At 49.4% G+C, this 26,407-nt stretch overlaps 8 protein-coding genes across 8 annotated transcripts; 2 read left to right on the top strand and 6 right to left on the bottom strand.

Annotated features, from left to right (window-relative positions):
* Positions 1-7: 7 nt before the first annotated feature.
* Positions 8-2,715, bottom strand: ACHE_80299A (pseudouridine-5'-phosphate glycosidase/carbohydrate kinase family protein; the record flags this gene model as incomplete). The annotated part of the gene is made up of 7 exons (XM_043283655.1): positions 8-1,292; positions 1,357-1,657; positions 1,721-1,951; positions 2,003-2,044; positions 2,092-2,191; positions 2,247-2,455; positions 2,508-2,715. 7 exons carry the CDS (start codon positions 2,713-2,715, stop codon positions 8-10), a joined length of 2,376 nt encoding a protein of 791 aa, XP_043140912.1.
* A 300-nt stretch (positions 2,716-3,015) lies between these two features.
* Positions 3,016-4,699, top strand: OST1 (dolichyl-diphosphooligosaccharide--protein glycotransferase subunit OST1; the record flags this gene model as incomplete). Its single annotated transcript, XM_043283656.1, has 3 exons — positions 3,016-3,350; positions 3,474-4,518; positions 4,574-4,699. The coding sequence occupies 3 exons, from the start codon at positions 3,016-3,018 to the stop codon at positions 4,697-4,699; spliced, it is 1,506 nt and encodes a 501-aa protein (XP_043140913.1).
* Positions 4,700-5,761: 1,062 nt separating this feature from the next.
* CEG1 (mRNA guanylyltransferase) lies at positions 5,762-6,991 on the bottom strand (the record flags this gene model as incomplete). Its single annotated transcript, XM_043283657.1, has 1 exon — positions 5,762-6,991. One exon carries the CDS (start codon positions 6,989-6,991, stop codon positions 5,762-5,764), a length of 1,230 nt encoding a protein of 409 aa, XP_043140914.1.
* Positions 6,992-7,625: 634 nt separating this feature from the next.
* Positions 7,626-8,994, bottom strand: ACHE_80302A (deubiquitination module subunit SGF73; the record flags this gene model as incomplete). Its single annotated transcript, XM_043283658.1, has 4 exons — positions 7,626-8,023; positions 8,085-8,720; positions 8,789-8,896; positions 8,967-8,994. The coding sequence occupies 4 exons, from the start codon at positions 8,992-8,994 to the stop codon at positions 7,626-7,628; spliced, it is 1,170 nt and encodes a 389-aa protein (XP_043140915.1).
* A 2,771-nt stretch (positions 8,995-11,765) lies between these two features.
* CEM1 (putative beta-ketoacyl synthase (Cem1)) lies at positions 11,766-13,549 on the bottom strand (the record flags this gene model as incomplete). The annotated part of the gene is made up of 8 exons (XM_043283659.1): positions 11,766-11,930; positions 11,982-12,350; positions 12,403-12,669; positions 12,721-12,807; positions 12,862-12,933; positions 12,985-13,098; positions 13,177-13,343; positions 13,498-13,549. 8 exons carry the CDS (start codon positions 13,547-13,549, stop codon positions 11,766-11,768), a joined length of 1,293 nt encoding a protein of 430 aa, XP_043140916.1.
* Positions 13,550-14,036: 487 nt separating this feature from the next.
* On the top strand, positions 14,037-15,390 carry ACHE_80304S (agmatinase; the record flags this gene model as incomplete). The annotated part of the gene is made up of 3 exons (XM_043283660.1): positions 14,037-14,162; positions 14,220-14,346; positions 14,408-15,390. 3 exons carry the CDS (start codon positions 14,037-14,039, stop codon positions 15,388-15,390), a joined length of 1,236 nt encoding a protein of 411 aa, XP_043140917.1.
* Positions 15,391-16,489: 1,099 nt separating this feature from the next.
* cdc42 (Rho family GTPase CDC42) lies at positions 16,490-17,383 on the bottom strand (the record flags this gene model as incomplete). Its single annotated transcript, XM_043283661.1, has 4 exons — positions 16,490-16,549; positions 16,610-16,988; positions 17,112-17,231; positions 17,364-17,383. 4 exons carry the CDS (start codon positions 17,381-17,383, stop codon positions 16,490-16,492), a joined length of 579 nt encoding a protein of 192 aa, XP_043140918.1.
* A 3,407-nt stretch (positions 17,384-20,790) lies between these two features.
* On the bottom strand, positions 20,791-22,857 carry mirC (siderochrome-iron transporter MirC; the record flags this gene model as incomplete). The annotated part of the gene is made up of 5 exons (XM_043283662.1): positions 20,791-20,877; positions 20,936-21,597; positions 21,651-22,385; positions 22,439-22,569; positions 22,625-22,857. The coding sequence occupies 5 exons, from the start codon at positions 22,855-22,857 to the stop codon at positions 20,791-20,793; spliced, it is 1,848 nt and encodes a 615-aa protein (XP_043140919.1).
* Positions 22,858-26,407: the final 3,550 nt, after the last annotated feature.

Genomic DNA, 26,407 nt, shown 5'->3' on the forward strand with positions numbered 1-26,407 from the left:
TCTGTACTCAAAGGCCCAGACCCCCGAGGTCATCACTCACCCCACCGGCACTCTTCAGCGTCCTTAGACTAGCCTCCTGCGCGATGGGCAAAATATCCTCAACTTGTTTGTCCACTGCACCCTTCGCCAGCCCAGCAACAAGAACACCCAGCAACGTATCCCCGGCCCCATTCACGCTAACAATATCCCCCTGCTCTAGCACTGCAGCTGACGGGAAATGACGCATATACACACCACCAACAAAGTCGGATCCGATGCCACGGGATAGGATGTACGGCGAAGCCTCGGGGGACGTCAATCGGGGATCGCCCGCACGAAGGAGCTGGGTGAGGAGAGCGCCCTGCGCGCCTAGTTTTGAGATGATGCAGGGGATGTATGGGAGGAGCTGGATGGATTGTTGGGGAATTCCTTGGTCGACAAGATCGGCAGATGTCATGAAGACTAGTCGTTCGCGGGAACCAGAGGATGGAATTCCCATGGCGTCAATCACATTGAACCAGTTGTCTGACTCGAATAAGCCGCGCTCACGCGCTGCCATGTACATTGTTGAGAGTTCGAGTTGGTTTGGTGCTGCTAGGCTGACGGTGTTGTTGGGGACAGTATCGGAGTCACGAATGGCGGCAAGCAGTCTGCGGCTTTTCGCTGTAGAGACGGGCTCAAAGGCAACGCGAGCACCGTGTTTCTTAGCTACTAAAATCCACTTGGCTAGCACAGCCGGGCTCCAGTTTGCATCGACCACGACCCATCGCGGCTTTGTGCGGCTAATCATGGGTTCCCAGAATCCCTCGAAATCAAGTTTATCCTCCGGTAGTTCCATAATTCCCATATCTGCCATTGCCACGACGAGGTCCTTTTGTGTGTCGTTAATGGCAACATATTGTGCTGTCCTTGCCGATGAAGCCGAAAGCATTTGAACCCCTTCGGTTGCGAGCTTCTCAGCTCGGAGTGCGGACAAGGCTGCACGACCACTCAAGTCATCACCAACAACGCTGCAGAAGAGGACAGAACTGCCTATGCGACTAGCAGCAATTGCAACATTGTGTCCTACTCCACCAAGACTTTGTCTTATGACGGCTGGGTTCGATGTTTGTGGAACAGGCGTAGTAATCGTAGTGCTCTCTCCTGCCAGTGGGGAATAATCACAGGACAGGTCAATTGCAAGAGAGCCAGCAACCAAGACCTCCGTTTTTTCTACTTTCTCAGATGCGCCTTCGGTGACTGGTTTTAGATTTGACTTAACTTCTGAAGCTGTATGGTCAGCTCTAACCGTCTCGGAGATTGCTGGCATATGTCTATACATGAGACCATCTCCGAAATTAGGGACAATCCGAGCCTGTTTCTCGAAAATGCACTCACCGATCACTATGCCCTTTGTCCGACTTTTCCAGTTTAGAAAGCTCCACAGCTACCTTGGCCGCACGTTCCACGTTGGATTCGACCAATGCTCGGTTGGCCGCCACACTCTTTCCCCCGCTGAGTTGTTTGATCTTGGCTAGTACAAAGGGAGTATTATCGCTGCCTTGGAAGCCTTTCACTTGTGCTAGATGGAGCGCTTCGTCGATAATTGCATCCATGTCCTCTTTGGGAATCGATTGTTCAAGCGGCACCGGGTTGGCGAAATGGATGCCTGATGAGACGGCGAGCTTGCTTTGCGCATCTAAGCGGACGTTAGTGATGTGAGAAACTTCAATGAACCGACGTAGAAGCGTAAGTAACGTACAAATAATGGCAGCAGCTTCCGCTTCGTTTTGAATGACCTTAGGACTCTTGATTCCGCTGTCCCTTGTAAAGAAAGCAGGGAAGTCCACGGAGCCGTGTCTGCCATCCGCAAAAGTTCCGACACAGACGCCTTCGGTTTCAAGGTATTCCAAGGTTCGAGGAATATCCAGGAAGCTCTTGCATCCTGAGCTAACGACAGCCACTGGGGTACGACCCAATTCAGTGAGATCCGCTGGTTTCCCTTAGCAATGATGGACAGAGAATATAGGGCCGTGATACATACCCGAAATATCCATAGAGTTTTCTCCGCCCCGGTGAACCCCACCTTATCAAGTTAGCTACCAACATGAGACGTGAAAGGCAAGATCATACCTAATCCGCCCGTTCCGAACACCTTGATTCCAGCCATGTGTGCAAGCATCATTGTGCCTGAAACGGTTGTACCACCATGAAGCGGTTTTCCGGCCGCGCCCTGACAGGTATTAGCCTTTATATACACGTGATATTCAGTCGAGAGTCTCCTATACCAGGCCGCAGATGTAGCCCAGGTCTCTGCGAGACACCTTCAATGCATTTTTCTTCTCCGCCGTCGACGCCAGTTCAATGAGCTCTTCAGCGTCTAGCCCAACCCGTGCCACGCCATTGAGGATACCAATGGTAGCAGGGACTCCGCCATTGACTCTAACGATAGATTCAAGCAACGATGCAAGGGCAACGCTTTCAGGATACGGGAATCCTGGTATCTCGCTCAGTCCAGGTTTGTGGAATACCATTTCGGATACACATACCATGAGTGTAAATCGTAGATTCCAATGCCACAACGGGTTTTCCTGTAGCTACAGCATCACGGATCTCCTCTGACACTTTCAGGAACTTGCTCTGGCCGAAATCATGATAACATCGAGTGGGACGAGGGGCTCTTGCGGCCGATACTCCAGCTGTCCTGCCGCAGAAACGCCTGCCGCAGAAACGGGCAGCAGCTTGTGTAGCAAGCATCGTAGGAATGACAAGACGACACCGAAGCTCTTCTTGAACAAGCAAACAAAGGGGATCGAGAACCAAAGCAAATAAGACTGATGGTAGAAAAGTGGTGTTGATATCAATCGGCGATAAGCGCAGCACATTTGGCCGCTGCGGCCACCGTACAGCACCATGGTGTAATTACCGTATTGGGATACAGACACCTCAGCAGCTCTTCTACCCACTCTCCTCACTCAATCAACTCTCCTCTAACTTATCTTATTTTCTCCTGGTGAGATTCTGGTGCGGTCTGGTTGACGACCGCCCATCGTTGCAATGAGGCTTTTTACCGCAGTTACTGCGCTCTGCGGGCTACTCCTGCCCAGCAGCGTAGTATGCGCCGATGAACGAGTCGCTGCGCTCAGCGAATTCAACCCCCCGCAAGTGTTTAAGAATACGAATCTGGTCCGGAACACCAATTTGGAGAAGGGATATGTTCGGGAGACGGTCAATGTGGTCGTGGAAAACGTGGACAAGCAGCCGCAGAGCGACTACTACCTGCCGTTCCCATCGGACGTGTTTGACAAGGTTGGAAGTCTGGAAGTGAGAGACAAGAAGGCAGCAGAGAAGGGAAGATTTGACGTGGAAGCTGTTGAGCTCGATTTCCGCAGGTAAGTTTGCCTGCGTTGGTGCCAGTGGGTGATGTTGGTGGCGATGCCACGGTTGCTTAATTGGGGCTACACAAGCTTGGTTATCTGGACTATGGAAGCTGACGATGCCCTTGTCTATGACAGTGACCTCGAATACTTTGTTATTCATTTCCCGGAGCCTCTCGCTCCCAAGTCGCAAATAACTCTGGGAATCTCGTATACCCTTCTCAATTCCCTTAACCCACGTCCGGCCGCCATCGAACAGTCTGACCGTCAATTCCTCTCCTACTCCTTCTCCGGCTTTACAATTTCGGCCTACCCTACCGTCACCCAGAAGACGAAACTGAAGTTCCCCAGCACGAAGGTTCCTGACTTTACTGTCACTGAGGGCCTCAAGACTGCCTCAGGCTCTGACCCCGAGCGCCAGGGCGCGACGTTCACCTACGGCCCATACGACACCTCCAAGATCGCACCTGGAACGACCTACCCAATTACCGTTCGCTACGAATTCACTAAGCCTGTCATCACGGCTTCTCTGTTGGAACGTGACTTGGAAGTATCCCACTGGGGTGGTAATCTGGCGACTGAGGAGCGATACTGGCTGCGCAACAATGGCTCTGAATTGACGAACCAATTTTCGCGTGTGGAATGGACCATTAGCAGCTACCAGAATTTGCCCTCGTCCGCATTGCGCGAGCTCAAGTACCCGCTCAAGGCCGGTTCGGTCGACCCCTACTTCATTGACGATGTCGGTAACGTTTCCACGAGTCGGTACCGTCCTGGAAAGCCTAACCGCGACGCGCACCTGGAACTTCGTTTTCGGTACCCCATCTTTGGTGGCTGGAACTACAGCTTCCGGACCGGATGGAACAACGGCCTTTCTCAATTTCTGCGCCGTGCGGCGACTGGTGCGGATTCATACGTCCTGAAGGTGCCGTTCATCGAGGGTCCTAAGGCTCCCGAGGGCGTTCAGTACGAGAATGTTGTTGTCCGCTTAGTTCTTCCTGAAGGAGCTCGGAATGTCAAGTATGAGTTGGTGGAAGGATCTGCCAGCAATGGCCTTCCTGGTCCCAACCAGATTCGGTCTCACCTGTCCAGCCACAAGACCTATATGGACACGTTGGGCCGGACCGTGCTGACCCTGGAAGCGGAGAATCTTTCTGACGAGGCTCGTGATTCTCAGCTTGTGGTAAGTTTGAATCATTTCCCTCTTTCTTACTGGAGTACTATGCTAATCACTGTAGGTCACTTATGATTACACTCTGTTGGATGGACTGCGCAAGCCATTTACCATCACAGCTGGTCTTTTGACAGTTTTTGCTGCTGCATGGTTCATTGGAAACATTGATGTGAGCATCAAGAAGCGGTAGATATTCATATATACGGGCGTGTATTTTTTATGTTCCATCTTCCAGCGCAGTTTATACCAAAATGAAATGCCTTGCAAGTCATCTTCTGAATATCTAGATGGCATATAATTAGTCCATCTCTTCTTAAATCGACAGTAACCCGAACTCAATCAACTTTCGTGCCTTGGTGCCTTGCCATGAGCTGCTGCCTCCCACGAGTTTCTGCCTTCTGCCTCCCTATATATTCGCTGCTCTCTTCTCTCTTCCTCTCTCATTCTTCTTACAACTCTACTAATTTTCATTTCCCCCAGCATCCTCGTCTTCCATCGCCATCCCAGCCTCGGATGGTCGAGACGAGCTTAGGATATCTGTTAGGGCACATTACTTAGCAGATAGCTCCTAGAAATACACTTCTCTTGTCTTTTTTTTTTTTTTCATTCCTCATACAATAGTTTTGCTGCTACCTAATATTAGCTACCTAATATTAGCATCGCACCGGTAAGCCATCCAACCACAAAGAACACGCTACTGACACAACTTCCTAGTAACTAGCCTTGGCGAGAGGCCGGCAGAGCAGCACAGGAATGACCGCATCATGATGTAGATGAGACCTAGTCAATGTTCTTCCGGTCGACTGATCAAAATAGACTGTGAGGATACTATCCTTGTAGGAAAGCTTGGTTGGGAGGTAGGGTTGGGCCTGGGGCATTGGTTGCTAAATGGCACTGATATCGAAATCTCAATGCCATGCGCATGAAGGAGGTATGTATGCTCGTCCTCGCGATTAGAACGTTAGGAGCGGTGCTGACTTTGTTTTCATATACGACTCTAGCTGTGACGGGCAAGAGGGTTTCGAATGAAGTTACTACTTGGGCTTAGGAGAAAGTCAGAATCCTGAGTAACCATATATGAACAGCGTGGAGGTTAATCACACTTTGAGGATTATAACAAAAAGACCAGACACCGTAGAATGCTTCCCATCTGATAGTCCAATCCAATCCCACCTTTGTAGATTGTGCAGAATTTCAAAAAATAAACGCCTTACGCCGCAAAGAAAAGATGCACCAAAAGTAAAAGAAGAGATCATTCCTCCAGTTTCCTCTTAACCCCATTGGCAACAGGCGGCATAGGCCTCCCTCTCACATCTGGAGGAGCCTGCTGCGCAGCCTGCCGTTTCTTCCAGGCGGTCTTGATAGCACCCGCAGCACGAATGAGGTCATCCTCCGTCACGCGATCTTCAATACTCTCAAGAACCTTCTGGACAGTAGAGATGTGATTCGCATCCATCTTATCATCACGAAGACGGTGGAAACGCCAGCGCCCTTCTTCATCCTTTGCGCATTCGACGATGGTATCATCAAGCGGCTGCCCCAGGGCCTTCATATCCTCCCACTCGGACGGCGAGACGTACAATTCACCGAAGGGGCGGTAATCGTTCGAACTGTGCATAACGAAGAGGTGGCAGATAGGAATTGCATCGTAATCGCGGTAGGGCTGCGTGATACCGTCCGCCTCATCATCCGAGTCTGGTTCGAGGAGAGGAAACTCGAGGCGCATGCGGAAGTCGATTGTGTTCTCGGCTGGAGGCTTCCATTTGAGGATATGCTCATCTGTGCCAATGCGGTAGGGCGTGCTGCGACAGGTGAAGATTAACCCATCGTTGCCATGAATGCGCTTGACCCTGGGGATGATATCGCGGAACATCATCTCGATGCCGTAGCTGACCTGGGTGGACTTATCCTCGACGGCGAAAGCGCGGTGTTGTTTCTCTTCCGGGAACTTTTCGTACATTGCCCTGTATGGCTTAAGGACATTCTCCTTGAAATACGCCAATCGCTTGTCCAGCGTGCGGTGCATCAAAACCTGCCCGTCTAGCACCAAACAATCAAACACTAGATACTTGAGCTGCTGTGTCCCATCATCATACGTATCATTCACCAACTCCCCATCCACAAGCGTATCCACATGGTACGACTGAAAACTCTTATCCCCCGGCCTAGGAAAATGCAGCCCCGGCACGAACCGGTAGTCATTCTTGCGGTCGATCAGGTAGTGAATCTCAGGCGTGTCGGAGTCCGGGTCCCCGCGCGCAAAGTACATCAGACATCGGATCCCATCTGTCTTTTCGCATACGTAGTAGTCTTCGCGTTGTAGTTCGAGGAGATGTTTTGTTGAAAAGCTGACTGGTTGCGCCCCCGGGAAGTTTAGGTTGTTGCGACCTAGGAGTGCGGCAACTTCGCGGCGGAACTGGTCGGCTAGGTCTGGTTCGGCTTTGATGCCAACGGCATCTAGGTCGGGGACCGAGTTGGGCATCGTGTTTGTATGGAAGTGTTAAGAGCGATAGAGCGAAAGAGGGCGATTGTCTTCCGATTCGAGGGACGTGAGAGGTTCAAACGCAAGTCAGGACGGCTGTCGCCCGTAGGCGCGAGTTCACGGCGGAAGTCGAAAGAGAAGGTGTTGGATTATAAAAGCGCGCGAATAATCGGCCGAATTGGGTGTTGTAGACAGCAAGGCGAGGGTGAAAACGGATGGAGATGGAGATGGCCTCATGGTTCGATGCCGCGGCGTCAAATGTCGATCACTTTCCTGAGGCATACACATTCCTTTTTTGGACATGCGCCCAACCTTCGACTGCTACACACCATTAGTAGTATCAATTTGGCAGAGAAACTATTATTCAGCGTATCAAGTATTATTAAAGTACATTATATTCAAATATGCCAATACTAAAACAAGAAGTTGAAGACTAAGTCGCAAGAGATATAGTATCTTAGGGGTATCATATGAATATAGACCCAATATCCCAATGTATCCAAAATTGCCAATGTAAAGACTCCTTCGACCAAATGACCCAAGACCCAGACCCCATGAGAGGAAAGAAAGAACGCCGTATCGTCACGCATAACCTCGTAAGACTCCAGTCGCCAATAACGGCAACTGACAACTTTTAGGAAGTTGCAGTTATCGAATTCGCAGGCACTGGCACTGAAGATTGATCATTTGCTGCATCAGTAGCTGTAGCGTTATCCGCAACCCCGTTGGCGAAGGGGGAGTCCAGCAGACTAGAATCATCTGGTTGAAATAGGTTTTCCCCGTCTACTGGGGCATTATCCCCAGTGGAGAAGAGTCCACCGCCACGGGCACCGCCCAGGGCATGGGATAACATCTCTTTAATGCGGACATAGCGATATTTGTTCCTGGTCGAGATGACCGCATGGGTGGCCAGTGGCTGAGGGTTGGAACGGCCAATAGCGGCCATGACGTTGTCTTTTTCTTCGTCCGAGTCCACGGGGCCATTGTTGTCCATGTCGTCTTGTAATGGAGCATTGGCATCGATAGCGGCCTCTGTAGTCCATATTAGACAAACGCACATCCCCATGAGAAGCCAAAAAGAAAAATGACTTACTCTGCTGCCGAGCCTGGTTCTTCTTCTGATACGCCTGCAACAACATGTCATACGGTAACGACCGACCAGGAACACCGCGCTTCGCACCCATCGAGTGACTCTTACAAGTCAACGACCGCGCACACTGAGCTCCATTCGGCAACGTCACACCGCACTGCTTCTCAACATCTACTGGCCCCTTGGGCTTGGGCACCTTGGGTTTCGGCTCCTCCTTCTTCTTCTTCTTCTTCGGCTCCTTATCCTTATCATCCTCGTCCGTCTTCCGCTTCTTCCCCTTCTTCGTCCCGTCCTCCGCCATCCCCTTGACTGCACTCTTTTTGGCACTCTTCTGCCCCTTCATCGCATCGTCGCCATCCTTGTCGTCATCGTCGTCCTTCCCGTCAATCTTCTCCTTCGCCCGGTTTGCCGCATCGCGCGCCTCCTTCTTCTTGCGCGCCTTTTCTTGCTTCGCCTTCAAACAGCCGCGGATGTGGTCGACTGCAGCCTGCTTCAAGATCGGCCGTTTGCACGTCTTGCAGATCACTGATTCGATATGGTCTTCTTCGCGCGGTTTGCCCGTCGGAAATGCCGCCATCGTTTTCTCGTCTAGACCGGGGAGAATGGGGGATGCGTTGGGTGAAGCTGCGGGTCGGGCATCTATAGCCATGGTATCAGCAACATTATTCTTCAACTTTTGGCGAATAGCAATGTAGAAGAAAGCGCACCATCTTTCTTAGCCTTTGCCGACTTGATCGGCTTCTTCAATTTGATCTTCCCGGGTTTCGTATCCTTGTCCGCAAACTTGTACCCTGATGCATCAACCAAGCTTCCTCCTATTGCCCGAAATCCATATTAGCATGACCACAGTTTCAAGCCTTGAATGAGAAAGGAGAAAGACCTCACCTCTGCCATGATCACCGTTGGCCGCCATGATTCACGCGAGCCAAAGAGCGAGGACGATGACAGGGGTTCTGGCTGGTTTCGTGGTGTCGCTACTGCTCTGAAGTCTCGCGAGAAAGTGAGTTCTATCCGACTGTCGTTTATACCCAGATCTTCAGTATATAGGAATAATAATAAATGTGCTGTCCGTCCTGACCGGCGGCGTTGCGTTGCGCCATCCAAGGCCGCCGTTCGGGACTCCGCATCAGGTCGGAGGAGTCACGTGCCGTTCTGATGCCTACATCGGGGCCCTACTCCGGAGTACACCACTCTTCCTATACATGAAAAGAAGATATGCCGATATCTTCGTCAGAAAACCCACAATGGAAACACGTGTATTCACTACCAAGCCATTAGGTCTGCAGGTCTCAAAGAACTTGCTTCCGTCGGGGCTGCAGCTAACGGCTAACCCCCTGTTTGCTATGACTGATCGCCTTCTGTTAGAGGACAGTCAATACGTATTGATGTTACTTAAATGATCACATAGCCCACATTGCCATTGTTTGATTGCGTCGAGTTGAACGACCAGTGACTCGCTACAAAATGCCATGTCCATATCCAACTCCCCCGAAACAATCTTGGAGGCCAAGCCGTCTATTGCCGGCTTTTCATACGATGCAACAACGGAAGCTGATTGACCTCCGGCTGGTCCAGTTTTCAGTATACTGCAATTATGTTTTTATGCGGACGTGGATGTGAGCAATCAATCGTAGCTCGTATCTATTCTATGGTGAAACTCTTTGGAATACATCTTAACTATTCCTGGCTTCCAAAGACTGTACTGGGCGCCGGTGAACCAGAGCCCATCTCAGTGCATTATGGCCGTGATTCAGTGGGACGGTAAACTGACATGGAAGCGATTCCAATGCTCTATGAGGCTCAGTATGTTGCTGGGCTACTTGTCATCGGATCTGTTCGAATGATGTCTTCAACTGAGCTTACCATTTGATTTCATGAACTTGTCTGTAACCTGGAAGTCGTCTCCTTCTGGTTCTTCTCCAATCCGATCAATCTACCAAGCGATCCCTCGGAGTGGAGAGTTCACGGCCCGGGTGAGATTCAATTTCTTATCATATGGAGTATCTTGCGGAGACTAGATTCAGGGGGACAACCTTCCACGTTCCAGCGAAAGATACCGATAAAACAGCATTTGAATTTACTTATCGATACTACGGGGCGTACACTACTTTCCTTTGCTCTCCAAGTAAATGCAACCTGATTACCGGAGCAAACCAGAACGCCCGTCCATCAATATCATTACGTTAGCCTATATCATCTTCAGCCCCCGATACGCTCTCAGCACGGAGTCTAGGTTCCGGGCCTAACACGACAGACAGATATACAACTCGAGCAGTTAGATATGTTGGGCTCTTCTCATCCGCATCCCCGGAATTCATGGTACGGTGACTCCGGCGAGCTATGACAACCTACAAGCATCTGGGCCACATTATTGATTGGATACGGTCTGTGGTTATGTGCATTGAGGCGCATTCTGCGGTTCTTAAAGAATAGAATGAACAGATTAAAGACATGCGAAGAGAGATTTTCTAGGGCTCAGACTTGATGAGAGGTCACGCGTGGTACATACAAGCCCTCATCATTGTGTCACAACAGACATCACGCAAAACAAATAGACTGAAAAATTTTCAACATAGAAAGCCCCCATACGAAAAAATAGCATGTGACTACTGACTTCGGGGTTGCGGGCAGTTGCGAGGAAGAAGCGCGTGAAGTCGACCATCTGGGTGATATCCGTATTTCAAAACGACAACACAATCTACAGAGAGGAGAAACAAGTTTCCCAACCCGACAAAGACACCTCACTGCAGGACTCCGCCATCATTTATTCTCGAAACTTGCACTTAAAGTAGTCGCCAAGCAATAAGATTGTATACGCCGTCTAATTGAACTTGAACAACTTAAACTTCAATGCCAGCAACCTCCACCTTACAGCGATGCTGCCCCGACCACCCGTGCGTCTGTGTCTACGTCTAAACCTAGGTCCGGATCTATATCTGCTTCCGAGTCCGCACCAGCCTCTACGTCTGCGCCTGCCCCGGAAGACCCCTCATGGGCCGACGTATGCTCCATAGAAGCAGACATAATCCGAATCAGAGGCTTACAGATAACCGAATTCTCCAAATCCTGCACCGAGATAGATGCCTTCTGCTCATGATACGGGATCGACTTCTCGCATGCCCACCGCACTCTCGAATCACGCGCGATAATCCGTGTTTTGAATCTCTATGCTGATGTGAAAACGCTTCATCTGTGGGAGACTGATAAAAACCGACATAAATACCTACGGCTGTATGAGCAGACAGCTGAGGACTGGCAGGTGTGCGTCAATAATAGACTGCCAGGGACGAGAGCCCCCTTCGAGACCGCGGGGTATAAGGTGCCGAAGAAGAAGATGGGTGGTGAGTTTGACTTATGTCAAGTCAAGCTAAGTTAAGTGTTAGCCTCCTCGCTCTTTTATGTAGACTTCTTCTTTCCTCATATAATCGGTCAACCAAGTCTCTTCATCCATATGATTTTTGGCATCCTTATCTATGCAGATTTTGACATTCTGTGATTCACCGGTAATCCTAACAGCCAGACGTTGGTCTAGTATGACTTTGGCCATTTTCAAACATAGCACCAGCAATTTTCTTTCTTTCTTTTTAAAAATGCCGAATCTCTCCGATCCGGGACGGATCGGCTTGTGCAAGATTCATGATACCACTATTATACAACCTAGTTTCAACTTCCCCCAAATCAATCTCACTCCCTCAACCTCGCAAAACAAAGACTACTATTCGTCCCCCCAAATCCAAAACTATTTGTCAGCGCCACCCCAATCTCCCTCTCCTGCGCCTGATTCGCCGCATAATTACAATCTAAACCATCTCCAAGTCTCTGCAGGTTGATGGTCGGGGGCATCACGTTCTATCACCGTTAGCGCAACACTCTCAACTAAACTGGGAGGGATGGTGGTACCTTATGAATAGCAAGAATCGTAAAGACCGCCTCCACAGCCCCAGCACCACCAAGCAAATGCCCCACAGCACCCTTCGTACTGCTGATATTGACCTCAGAAGCCTTCTGTCTCCCCCCAGCACCTAAGAGTAGGGACTTGATAGCCGCATTCTCCGCCGCATCGCCGATAGACGTCGACGTAGCGTGGGCGTTCACATAATCCACCGTCGACGGGGGCAGGTTTGCATTCCGGAGTGCCTTTCTCATGGCCATGAGTGCTCCTTCGCCGTTTTCGCGGGGCGCGGTCATGTGATAGGCGTCGCCGGTGCAGCCGTAGCCTTTCAGTTCGGCGTAGATGGGGGCGTTTCGGGCTTTGGCATGTTCGAGTTCCTTTCGCCTAGTTAGAACCATTCGTTTAATATAGAAGAGGAGGGAGGCCAACCTCGAGAACAACCATAGCGGCACCTTCACCAACTACAAATCCGTTGCGGTCTGCATCAAATGGTCTCGATGCTTTTTCCGGGGTATCGTTGTAATCTGTAGCCAGGCTGCGTGCTCGTGCAAATCCGCCAATAGCCAGCGGATGGATACAGGATTCCGCACCCCCGGCTACCATGACATTTGCGTCTCCGCAGGCAATAAAACGAGCTGCATCGCCAATGGAATGAGCTCCGGTGGTGCATGCTGTTGTTGCGGCGTGGTTGGGGCCCTGTACGCTTAGCATCCTGGCTTGGTATCAGCTGTTCTTATAGGGACTTACCATGAATCCGAATTTCATGGATATGTGCCCTGCCCCGAGATTTATCAATATCCGGGGGACGAATAGAGGCGACACTTTTCTGTAGCCCTGTTTGTGTCAGTATCCTTCCACTTCACCCACTCAAGAATAGTACAAGCATACCCCCTTATCATAAGCAACCACAGTATCATAAATCTCATCGAAATTCCCAATCCCCGACCCCAGACAAATCCCCTACCACTTATTAGCCATTCCCCAAACAAGTCATCATAGAGAGAGGCGTACGGTCATCTCCCTCTCCTCAACATCCTCCGTCCTAGGCCTCCACCCAGCATCCTCCAACGCCTCCTCGGTAGCAGCCATAGCATACTGCGCGAACCGCGCCATTTTCCTTTCCTCCTAGTATCTAGCATCAGCATGCATTATACCACAAACCCAACATCAGCACATGCAAAGGAGGAGAAGAAAAGTACGCACATCCCGATTCACCCACTCACCCGCCAACCACCCACCATCCCGCTTACTCCCTGACGGCACAACAGCAGCAACCTGGCATGGTAAATCCGCGAAACGGGTATCTCGATTGCGGACGTTGACGATGCCGCAGTGATTATCTAGGAGGCGGGACCAGGTGCGGCGGATTCCTGTCGTCGATTAGAGAGTGATACCGAGATCATGTGTATGTATGTGCATGTGTGTATGGTCTGAAGGACCTTCCCTTCTGGGTAGTGGAGAAGGTATACAATCGGATGATTGAGATAGAATTGAGTGGAAGAAATGGAAAATGGATATACATACCGACACCCAGCGGCGTCACGGCACCTAATCCCGTCACGACGACACGGCGCATACTCGTGACAGGGACACTGCCTATCGATCAATTGAATAAGATCCTGATCTCAATGCAATAACAAGCTAGAACGGAAAACATACTATACCCTATGCAGCAGTTATAAGTAGAAGTACTGTACAGTCAGTGAAATACATCCCAAAGGGGAAACTCTGCACGACGTCACACCCACTTTTTTTTTTCTTTACCTTCCCTAAGCACGTAAAATAACGTATCTAATCACCGGCCGAACCAGGGTCTCTCAATTGTCCAACGGCGACTCGTCTCGGCTCGATCCCGGCGGGGCTAAATAAGAGGGGATCTCTTGCTGGCCTGCTTTTTGGGAAGTTCGTGGAGATGGATTGATAAAAATGTGTGTCTGCGGAGTAGACGGAGATAGTAATTGAGATAGAGGATTACGCCTCCGAGTATTTATTCAAAGTTTTCCACTTTCTTTCTTCGTCTCTTTTCTTTTACTTCTCGCGAATACTTTCAATTGTATGCGATAATGTTGAAGTCCCTCGTTACACTCCTAGCTCTATCGAGCTCAGCCTTATCGCACGCCCACCATGACCATGAAGAGGTAGCTCCCCCGCACGTGCGCGAGGAGCTCCTCAAGAAATGGGATCAAGAGGTACCCCCTCCATCCCCCTCTACAACCATTCCTCATAGACAAAACTAACAAACGCAGTGGTCCTTCACCGGCATCTCAAGCTTCGCCCACCTCAAGCCCGTGAAATGCCTTATCGAGCCTGACGAGCGCTACGACATCGCCGTTATCGGGGCGCCGTTTGATACCGCTGTTAGCTATAGACCTGGTACGCCCCTTTCCCCCCTCTACAAGTAATGTATCCTGAATGCAGGGCTGACAATGCGAAGGCGCCCGCTTCGGCCCCCGCGCCATCCGTGCCGCCAGCGCACGCCAGATGGCCGGTACATCCTTCAACACGCGCGCGGGAATCAACCCGTACAACTCATGGGCGACCATCAAAGACTGCGGCGACATCCCAATCATGCCCTTCGACAACGGCGTCGCAGAGCGCCAGATGTACGATGCGTTCCTTGAGCTCGGCTCCCGACCTGCCATCACCTCGTCCTCGTCTAGTAAAGTGAAGGGTATTTCTGCGGGAAAAACCAAGCTCGTAACGCTTGGTGGCGACCATAGCGTTGCGCTGCCTGCGCTGCGCGCGCTGTACCAGATCTACCAGAAACCCATCACGGTGCTGCATTTCGACGCGCACCTGGATACATGGAACCCCGCGCGGTACTCTGCGTACTGGGTATCCGAGCAGTCGGGTTTCAATCACGGGAGTTTTTTCCACAAGGCTAGTCGCGAGGGACTCATTTGCAACTCGACATCTGCGCATGCCGGTCTGCGCACGCGGTTGACTGGTATCGATGATAGCGATTACACGAATCCCGGGCCGGAGCAGGGTTTCCTGCGCATTCACGCGGATGATATCGACGAGTTGGGTGGACCGATGGGCATTGTGAAACGCATTGTTAATCGGATTGGACTTGACCCCGAGCAGCCTGTTTATTTGTCTGTTGACATCGATGTCTTGGATCCGAGTACTGCTCCTGGCACCGGTACGCCTGAGCCTGGTGGTTGGACGACGCGGGAGATGATTCGCATTCTGCGCGGTATTGAGAAGTTGAATATTGTCGGCGCTGATATCGTCGAGGTGTCGCCTAGCTATGATAACAAGGGCGAGACGACTGCTCTGGCTGCTGCTCAGGTTGCTTTTGAGATTATCACGACTCTCGTCAAGGCTGGTGCGGGGGATGTTGGTGGTTGGTATGGACGGAAAGAGGATGTCGCGGACTCTGTCCACCAAGGTACCGACAAGGACGAGCTCTGATTGTAGCGCACCTGTCATGCCAATAGCTTAATGAATCATGAAAACCTGTGACAATCCAACATTTCACCATCTCTTGCGACACAATTATACTCCGTAGACTACTGAGAAAAGTCCCTTGCAGGTACAAGAGCTGTCCACGGCAAAGTCGATATCACTGGCTTCATTGAATCGATTTCTAAATCCAGTATCTCGCCACTAAAAGTCATAAAAAGAAACAGGCTTCACAAATTGAGAAAAATCGAGCGAGCAATCTGGGTAGACAGGTGCACAGGCGGAAATAATTCACAACATCACAGTAAGAGTCAGATGATTAGAGAAAATAAAAAAATCAATCAGCCAAAACAAGACGCCCTGACTTCCAACGCCGATTAGACGATGAGCTAAAGAACGGAACACGGGGAATCCTTGAAAATGAACGACAAGGGAGGGAATCGGAACAACAGCCGAAACCTCGGATACAGCATCGGACCGAACAAGAGATAGAGTAGTGAACGTAGGCTGATCCGTGGCGGTAAGTCCGGATAAGAAGAAAAATATGAAAAAAGAAAACATGTCGGCCGGATATCGGGGGATCGTCGACTCAAACGCCGGCGTGCGACAGCGGAATCTTCAAGGGGGAGGGGGAGACGGAAGGGGGAGAAATGACGGTGAACGGAATCAAATAGAACCTGGGACGTGTTTAGATGGGAAGTAAAAGAGAGCAGGAAAAAAAAGGAGGTTGCTGAATGTAGGCAATCATTTCAAAATATCCGACTTCGAACGAAGAAAAAAGACACGAGATGGCAAGCCATGGCCGCCATGACAAAAGGGCGTAGACCGATAATTCATCGAAAATTGAGGTAAGACAGAAAAAAAGAAAGATCCCTGACTCCGTACGGCGTTCTAAATCGAGCTTGTTTCAATCGACATTCCTCCCGAAGAAAAGCAGAACAAACGGGGTAAAAAAATAAAGATATAAAAAAAAAAAATCGTTCCGACGTGTCTGGTAGAGCAAAGTGTCAACAGATATGTCCAGCAATGACATAGGACCAATAGAGAAAACCAACCTGAGCATCCGCAAAGAGACCGTATTTTTGTTGTTGATATAACAATGAAGCGGCTACAGCAGGACGCACTTTGACCTCTTCTTCGGGGCAGGTTCAAGAGCAGCGACGATAGCCTAGATTCGTCAGTCATTGTTCAGTTATTCTCCAAATACATAAATATGGTGGAGAAATACCTCGTCGAAAACGTCCTTGAGCTTGTATTGGGTCAAAGCGGAGCACTCGACGTATTTGACAGCACCCAGATCCTTGGCCATACGATCACCGTCCTCCTTGCGAATGGGCGCCATCTTTTGACGGGATAGCTTCTCGCGGACACTGGGGTCGTCGCGCAGATCGGCCTGGGTACCGACGATCAAGCAGGGAACACCGGGGCAGTGGTGGTGGACTTCGGGGAACCATTTCTCGCGAACGTTCTCGAAGGACGCGGGGGAGGTGACGGAGAAGCAGACCAGGAAGACATCGGTCTGGGGGTATGACAGAGGGCGGAGACGATCGTAATCCTCCTGTCCGGCGGTATCAAACAGACCCAAGGTGTAGGGCTCATCGCCGATCCTGAAAGTTCGAGAAAGAAGCTCGAATCAGTCCAGGTGTTCTTTTATCCATTCAACTCCAGCGACGCGTGGTTCCAATTGCCAGACCACCGAAAGGCTGAGACAAGATGCCGATCCGACTTACATGACAGTAACCGCATAGTTGTCGAAGACGGTGGGAACATATTCAGAGGGGAATTTGTTTGTTGTGTACGAGATGAGCAGACATGTCTTTCCCACAGCACCGTCTCCAACCACGACACACCTGCAGAAAGGGAGCTTGGTTAGCTAAGGCCCCGATCAATCAACGCAGAAATGACATAAAAGCGATTGATTCAAGCTCAACCCGCTCAGAAAAAACTCAATAAAATAAAAAGGAAAAGAAGAGAGAACGTACTTGATGGTAGCGACAACCATATTGCAATAGCGTTAAAGTATAGGGCGAAAAGAGGTAGGAGAAAAAGGTAAGTTCAGCCGTAGAAAGGAAGAAGAGGAATGAAATTAAGGCAATAAAAAAGAAGCTTCTAACGGTTGGAGACGGAATAGGAGATCGACCTCGGACTCAGGGCCAGCAAAGAAGTCCGAAAGAAGGACGGGGGGGGGGAGGCAGTAGTCGTGAGAGAGGGAGAGAAAAAGGAGGAGTAATAGTGGAGGGACAGCGCGTTGACCGGAAGAGGGATTAGGATGGCGTTAGAAGGGGAGTAATAGGAAGGAGTAGTATAGAATACGATGGGATAGGGGCAGAGCGAGAGAGAGCGAGAGAGAGCGAGAAGGGAGAGATGAGGATCTCAAGAAGTGAGAGGTTGGAGACGCGATGTTGTGGTGGTGCAGGTGCAGTATGTGGTGGTGGTGGTGAAGACGGCCGTCTCTCCGCCCAGTCAGGAGCCACTCCCGGAGCGGTGGTCTAGAATGCGGTGAATAATTTATATGGGGCCTGGGCAGCAAAGATCAAAATGTTGACAAGACAAAGAACTGTCACGATAACAAAGATAGAGTATTTATTAGAGACGAGTATACAGAAAAGGGATATGAAAAGAAGAGAGAGAGAACAGAAAAGAAAGGCGACAGAAGACTAACGAAATAGGACAGAAATCCGACTACGGCCGATGTTTGCTATGGAGGACAGCGTACAGAGTCTCTAGTAACAGCAATAACAATATGGACTGACCATATAAGCTATTTAAAATACCCCCTCTGACCGCATCCTCTGGTTACTCTCTATCAATAATACCACCAAGAACAACTGCGGCTTGTCTTCTTCTCGCTTGTCTGCCCAATATGGAGAAAAAGAAAAAAGAAAAAGAGGGGCAGTTATCAATATGGGGTACCCCTCCGCCAGCCGCCGGAGAGAATACCAGTCGATACAATCAATAATAATAACAATGCCATGAGGAGAATATTAAACTCCCAGATACTCCGGGTGCATTCCAGTCCCTCCTCTGTTTTATTATTATACATCAAAGGCATCTTAACGGCCGGATCATCTTTCCTCGGTGCACTTCTGCATGCACCGTCAATCCGTCCCCATCGTCTTGCTCTGTCCCAATTCCGGGGAATGTTATGGGAATCCGGTAATGTATGTACAGCACCTCATCACCTCATCGATGCATGAACATACATGCAGGATTTATTTTGGTGCCATTGCCCACTAGCAATAGATGCTTACGGCTGGAACAATACCAGGGGCTCTAGCTGTGGAAAGAGAGAAAAGAACGACAGACAATAGTACAATAGGGAAACCGCAGGACAGAGGAGTGGTATTAATAGCGATCATTATTAATTGTTCAAGAGAGTCTCCCTGCCTAAGGAGATGCAAGCCCGTCTCTTCCTAAGCAATTCAGTAACCCACCCCAAAAGCTAATACACCCACCCCCAGTAACCATCCCTCCACATGGAATCTGTATACTATGTAGGAATTTCTTCGCTGTTCAGGCAATGGGATGAGAATGACTTTCTGAACTTGCTTTGAGCCCCTCTGTCGGCCAGGGTGGATACCTGACACATAGGAGACTTCTGCTTCGTCACGTAGGATCTCTTCCTCTCTGACTCCGGGCAAAATGAACCCGCATTTGATACGAGGCAGGGCTTTGGCCGAAGCGGGGCGAATATGATCCCTGTTCAGAGCTTCAGGATGGGTGACAAGCGGGGTTTCCGAGTTTTAAAAACACACGACTCAGCATGTCTTTTTTGATAGCTTTCCTAGACATAACGCAGTTTCTGAAATACCCCAATGTAATCTCCATCTTCGCGAGTTCTCCACAGAATCGAAGTGTTTTGGGACAAGAGTGTACGGTCCCAGGTATACTGGGAGCCTAAGACTGAGGTCCGTTGAGCGCTCGCGGATACGCCATGGCCGAATCGTTTTGTCAGGCTTCTAGTAATAATATTCATAAATGTGACAAATACCGGCTGTCTGTCAAAGACATCTTTGTGACTACCCCAGTCGATGACTTGAGGAGTATGATCCAGCGAAATGATACGCGGAAGGTTACTTGTCCGGCCATCTGACGTAACCAGCGATAGATCATGAGAAAAACCGAAAGGGGATGGGAGAATTCGGGACGGTAGGTGGTCGTATGTGTGAGTGATCTTTCCGATCTAGTATAGAGTCAGTAATACAGATGATCAGAAATGGAAGCGGAAATTATTCGTTTAGCACATACCTTTGTCGAATAACCAGCTAAGCGTTCCGTCTAATGGTGACAACGTCTTGTGCCAACTGCTAGTTCGCTAGTGCTCCTCCTTGCAGCCCTATACTTGGACAACGTCTCCTTAACTTTGGCATACTAGTCCGCAATTCGCAATCCAGGTCAGGTATTGTAAGCCCCTAGCTTGAAAGGGCGTGTGTGGGGACCGTTATCGCTTCTCAACCGTCTGGAAAAAATGAATCTTAACGCCAAGTAGCGCTGGACTTGAAGGAATACGGTTCGTCGGTAATCGCTGCACCTCTGAGGACTTTCTGGCTTGGTTCGTCCTCAAAAAAACGTCACAAAGCAGTCTTATATTCCCAAGCACGCCGGCGAGCCCATCTGCTAGCCACGAATTTTGGACGTCCTGACGCGTCTTGAACAGCATGATTATGCGGTCGACGGAGGATCTCTGGACTGGCGGGCCCTAAAATAGATGCTAGAAAGAACATTGTCGCTCGAGTCAGGAAAAAAAAAAAAAAAGCAAGCTAGTATCAGCATAAACTGAGGTTAACAAAGAAACGAAGGGCGTGTCTTCTCAGAAAAGGAAAGAGTAGTGAAAGGAGGACGGTAGATGGAGCACTAGTACAATATACCAATCACGTGGCTCGATCACGCCGGCAATAGAAATAGGGTAGCCACTGTTTGAATAATCCCATCAGGAATAAGAGTCCTTGACAGTTTCTCTCGTTCTATTTTCTAACAATACCATCACAGCAAAAGCAACGGATGGGACTATACCAAATAATCAATCTATATACAATTCATGCAAGCGTCATCTCATCAAGGTACCCGGGTATATCTCTAGAGGCTCTTGGTCCTGGCCTGGTATCGCAATCGTCCAGCTGATGTCCCAGTCGGACCCTGGTCCTGTTCGTCGTAATCATGAAGAATAACCAAAAGCGTAAAAAAGAAAGAAAGAAATAATAACACGTTTGTGCTGCCCACGTGTCCAGTCCCGCGCCAGCACGGGCCGGTTGTTGGCTCTTTTTCCTTTCATCTGATCCCTGTTGTCACGAGGAATGCATGAGGAATGCAATATCTGGCTTCTATGTAAAATACAGGCGCCGTAATCTGTGACGAAGCAGCCTGGTTTGTATAACTGTCCATGAATGCCAAGTCAAATCGCTATATCGCTTAAATTCGCTTCGAATGCCGATCTTCATCAGATACTTCCTCGGTGGAAATAGGGACAGGCTCGGCATCGGGTTCGTGAGCACTCATCTGGTGAAAATGGTTAGCCGTGTACATTGAAGAAAAAAGTCACGAGCGAGTATCTTACCTTATCCAACCTATAGTTAATCATGAGAAGACTCAGCGGAATCAAGGGAATAGAAGCGATAACTGCCAGCACCAAGAGTTTGTTCATCGTCTCCTGATAAGCCCGATTGATGGCAATCCGAGTCGGAGATCCAAATGGATATGACAGAGCTTTGGTCAGCTTCCCGAAAATTTCTTCGGCTTCTCCTCTAGTCTCCTCGGGAAGGTACACAAGCAGCTTGCGTGGAATGCTATGTGTCCAGACAGCCCCGGAGATCGCAGCGCCTACCGCACCTCCCATCTCCATCGAGGTAAGGAACGTGGCTGTAGCAGCGGCGACTTCCTGGTGACTGGCGGACGCCTGTACTCCCAGTTGCACGGGTACATTGAGAAGTCCACCTCCAATACCCACAATGATTTGTGTTCCCAAAATCTGCACTTGTGAGCTGCCTTCCCGTCGATACAGCAGCATCAACAGCAGTCCGACGATGTAAATGACACAACCTATGGTAACGAATTTTCGGTACCGTCGCGTGTATTTTATGAGGATGGAGACCGTAAATGCTGCAATGGTTGACGTGAATGCAAATGTCTGGGTCACACGGCCCGCAGTGGAGACATCATATCCCTGAACAACTTGGAGATAAGAGTAAAGATACGGCTGGACGGAGAAGAAGAAAGCCACTGAGAGCCAGTTAGCAAGAGTATAAGACAGAACAATAATGATTATGACATACTAAAATAGAAGAAGGCCAATACACAGCCTGCGACAGCAGTTCGCTGTTTGAGAAGATGCAGTGACAAAAGAGGTTTCGGTGCAAATCTCTTCGAAGTTTCCCACAGCGGCAGGATAACCAAACACACAAGGCCCACTGCGATCATGGCAATGATATTCTTGTTCCTCCAACCATCTTGGGCATTGGCGGCAAGTGTCAAGGGTACCAGGATCAAAGTAACGGCGGAGGACAAGAGGATCAAACCAAACATGTCCAGGTCATACCACGTGCGTCGGATCACAATGAGGATACCGCGTCGTCGACTCGATTTAGGCTTGATGAGGTTCAGTCTCCGAGCCTTTCGTTGGTTCAGCAGCAGCGAAAGAGCCAAAGGAAGGAATGAGGCGGGCAAAACGATGGACCACATTCCATAACCCCAGCGCCACGACGTGTGTCGAAGGACGGCGTCTGCGATCGTTGGGCCTATCCAGACGGTAACGAGAAATGGGAGCTCGGGCAGGAGCGCCAATAGCGCACGATTCAAAAGACTGCTGCTGTCTGCGATGAACACTTGCTGCAAGATCTGCAGCCCTGTCGAGCCGGCGGAATAGAAGATCTGTGCTGATGCATAGGCTTGCACATTGTTCGATGCGGCCATCTGAATATAACCGAGGACATAAATCAAGATACTCAAACAGAACGCTTCAAAACGACCGAAAACGTCGGCCACTTTGGCCATGGGAGGCTTGATTACAGCTAAGACGATCGTCAGCGCCGCGCAAACCAGACAAGACCAAGCAGACGCTTACCATTGACCACATTCTGGACCACAAGAACCGTCGAGATCAACGAATGTTTGCTAAATGCACTGGTGGCATATGCCGACAATGACATGAGGGTTTGGCTTTCCAGAGACGTACAAAACGCCATGAGAAAGATACTTGAAGCTGGGCGTCAGAACAAGCATTCCAAATGACGAGGATCCATGCACGAACCTGATATAAGCTACAACCAAAGTCCGAGAGGTCCACGTCATGTTGATGGCCTCAATCTTCCGAACACCTTCCTGAATCTCATCCACCGAGGAATCATCACTGTCATGATTTGTTCCATCCAAATATCCACTTTCACCATGAAGGAGTCGATCTCCCTCCTCATCGTTGCGTTGTTGCTCCATGTTATCGAGTGTGCCATAGGAAGGTCCGGATCGGATATCGATATGGGGCATTGCGTTTGGATCCGAAACGTCAGTGGGAGGGTTGGACAGATTGCTCTGCGAGTAATAGGGTCCATGTATCGGAAACCGCAAAGGGTGTATGTCGCAATAAAAAAAAGCTAGGGGCGTCTAATGGTATCGGTCTCGAGTGAAGTACGTACGAGTACTTAAGCGGCAGGGGTTTATGAACGCATTGAAGAAAAAAGCAACGAAGTAAGCCGGATCTGGGTTCAGCGGAGGTGCAGGGGACGAGCAAGGATAGCTATGAGCTAGTATTCCGTACTGCGTAATAGTCGTCGCGTTATTTGTGACCCGTCCAAGTCAAAAGCCACTCAAGAAGATGCGATCAACAGATAGAAAAAGCAATTTAAGACCAGGCGATACACTAGGAATGAGGTAAAAAAAAAGGAAATATCAGGAGCCGACTATCGGGCTTTTCCCTCCATCAGCGAAACGAGCAGCGATATACTTCTGCGGTGCTTGGTTGTATTGGTGGATGAATCCGATGTGGATGCGCAAGGGATGACATGAGATGAATGACCGCAGTCACCCAATATAGACCATAAGAGTCAATGATCAGGCACGTCGACGTGGGATTGTCCGGCACTAGAGCCAACGGATGACCACTGGCCTATGGACTTGACGCCCGAGGCTCAGTGTGGCAGTGTGGACACCCGATCTTTGCCCCAGTGCACCAGAGGATCGGGCCTGACTCAGTAGAAGTATATGTGAAGTATTATGTCGGTAATCAGAGGAAAAGGTATGCGGTGGTAGTTGATCGCAAAAGCTTTCGGTAGGCATGCGGGGTGTTCGTCGACCACGGATGTGCACTCAACCCGGGGGATTCAAAACGCGGGATACAACGGCAAGACCTCGACTCGATCCGCGTTTCCATATGAACTAAAATGAACTAAACGAGGCAGCTGAATATCCCCGGGGACGATATGCGTGGGTGTGTGTGTGTGTGTGCGACTGAATGCAAGTGCGTGTGTGAGTTAGATCCGGTGGTGGATGTAGTCATAGGCGGAGCAGCGGTGGTAGTGGCGAAACCGGGTAAAATTACGGCAGAAAATCAGATAAGATCAATCCGCCTACAAAAAATACATAATGTACCAAGTACTTGCCAGGACAGCGATAGGTACTACTCTGTACTCTGCACTGGGATATGGAATCCTGGATGCAGAATACCCCTCCAAAGATACATGTTTGATGGATTTTATTCGCAGTAGTTCATGCAGAATACCCATTTCAGCCTCCGGCCTTTCCTCTCGGGTACAACCGCTACATCGCAAGGGCCCTCCACTCCGATCTGCTTTTCTTTTCTCCATCTATCGCGCTAGCCTTGTTACTTGCTTTTGCTCCAGCTGAAGCGCGAGAGCCGCTGGGCTAATAGCAACAGGCGGAATAATAATCACTTTTTCAGCTGTCCACTTATATTTCTGCATCAAATGACCACGCAATGGCCGCACGAGGTACGGAGTACTATATGGGGTTGTAATATGATTTCTGACATTCCTGTTTGGTTGCGAAGTCTGTGCTTACTCCGAGCTGGTTACTACTTAGGGCCAGATGCAGCTGCATAGAATGTCTAGATGGAAAAAAAAAAAAAAAGGCCGCAGAGAAACAGGCCAGCGTATCTTGGGTGGATCTGGGATACACTTGTCAGTCGGGAATATGGCATGTGAATCTTCTGCCTGTCTTACAAAATGCGCCTCTCAATAAAGAACGTTAGACCGAGAATTTTTCTGACTTTTCTGGCTAGGGAGAACTTCGAGATAAATTCCACGAGGTTAATGCCGCCGAACCCTATCATGCTTCCCCGAGCCTCGAGATAACAAATGACGGGGCTGCCGAAGTACATCCAATTTGGGTTGATGCTATTAACCCGTAACATCTATGGAGCCCCGTATCAGCACAGCTTCTTTCCCCGTGGGCTAGCTGGCCTTGTTCCAATACGATTAAGTACAATTATTGACAGGTGACGTACATTTAGTGGATCCTTTGCTCATCACCATTTCAAGAAAGCCCCTTCATCGAACGGCGATGAGTTGTTGTATGTCCATGTCCAAATGTACCAAAGTACGCACGCAGGACTGCCCAACGCACACGACATATACACCGTGAAAAAGGCCTCACTCGGCTAAATCTATAACCAAAGTGCTTGAAGTTGACATACAAATTACCCCCTTTGCTAGATGGCCTTGCTACATAAACACCAGCCCAACACTCTACGCCTCACTAAGTAACCTCTCGCGAAGGCCACTTCTGGTCCCCTTCCATATGATACACCCATAGGCTGCTAGTCCCCAGCTCCCGGGCAGTTTCCAGCGTCGCAGCGTGCTCCTGTGAAGGCACGAGAAACAGACTAAATCTGTCTTTGAAGGCGGTGCTTAGATGCAGCTTGCCCGTTGATCAGCTCGATCTCGGTATTCAACCACTTCCGTGGCATACCTCTGTGGCTGTTCAGGATGAAGATCAGCCCGCCTTGGTCGTTTGTTTGCTGTCAGTCGCCATTGAAGGTTACACCGATTCCTTTGAAAGCTGTCAACCGAGTGCTGCTGTAAATAATAGACACATTGGAAATTTCGGTAGAAGGGGGTTTGAAGAAGATATTTGTGGAGGTAGTTTCCCCAGGCGGAAACCCGGTGGGAAGATCATCGTAGAGTCTGAAATGGGGAAATGGGGAGCCATCTTAAACATAATAGGAATGTTCTAGCACTGTATAACCCATAAGTTGAGGGAACAACATTGGAAACCAAAGAGTTTTGGGGGTGTAAAGAGAAAAAGTATATAGGGCCTGCTGGTATTATGTGATAGCTCGATACATGATGAGTATAACGCTCCCAAAAGAGCCTTGGCTTACCTCAATAATTCATGGTTTAAAAACCAATATTAATCATTACAAAAAAGATCTGTTACCAGTGATGCTGCTGCCTGCTTAGCATATACAATCCTTCAATTGGCTCTTTCAGGCCCATCTATCTCTGAAGGAAAAGACAATATTTGGACGATGTCTTTATTCAAAAGGGTGGCTTGTTGTTATGCATCTGCAAAGCAGGAGAACACATTTTCCCCTTCAGTTCTTCAGTTGACATGAATGCACTGTGCTCAGAATAGCGACATCCTCTCTCAAAGCATGAAGGCGTGCCTACGGATAATATCCTGTTTCTTTACTCTATAAAGTAATCTTATGCGCTAACGCCTATGGCTTAATTAGAACCACCTCAGTCAGAGTCACCCGAGCCATCTGGTCTCGTGGAACCCCCAATCCATAGAGGCATATGCCCTCGAACTGAAACCGTGGAGGCTTTTCACAACTGCTTGATGAATACAAAGTCATCCACGTGCGAGGAGCACCAGCATCAGGAAAGACAAAATTATCCAAGCTTCTCGAACGCCATCTAAGAAAAAGACGGAGAATAGTATACATCCCCAGATGGAAAGCTGATAAGCTTTCCGCCAACAAATTTCTCGTGCAAGAATATCACAAGTCTGGCTACATTTATGCTGAAAACTTTCTAATGTCCGGCGGGACCGATGATATTAACTTTATCATACATCA

Source organism: Aspergillus chevalieri, chromosome 8, assembly GCF_016861735.1.
Source record: "Aspergillus chevalieri M1 DNA, chromosome 8, nearly complete sequence".
NCBI lineage: Eukaryota > Fungi > Ascomycota > Eurotiomycetes > Eurotiales > Aspergillaceae > Aspergillus > Aspergillus chevalieri.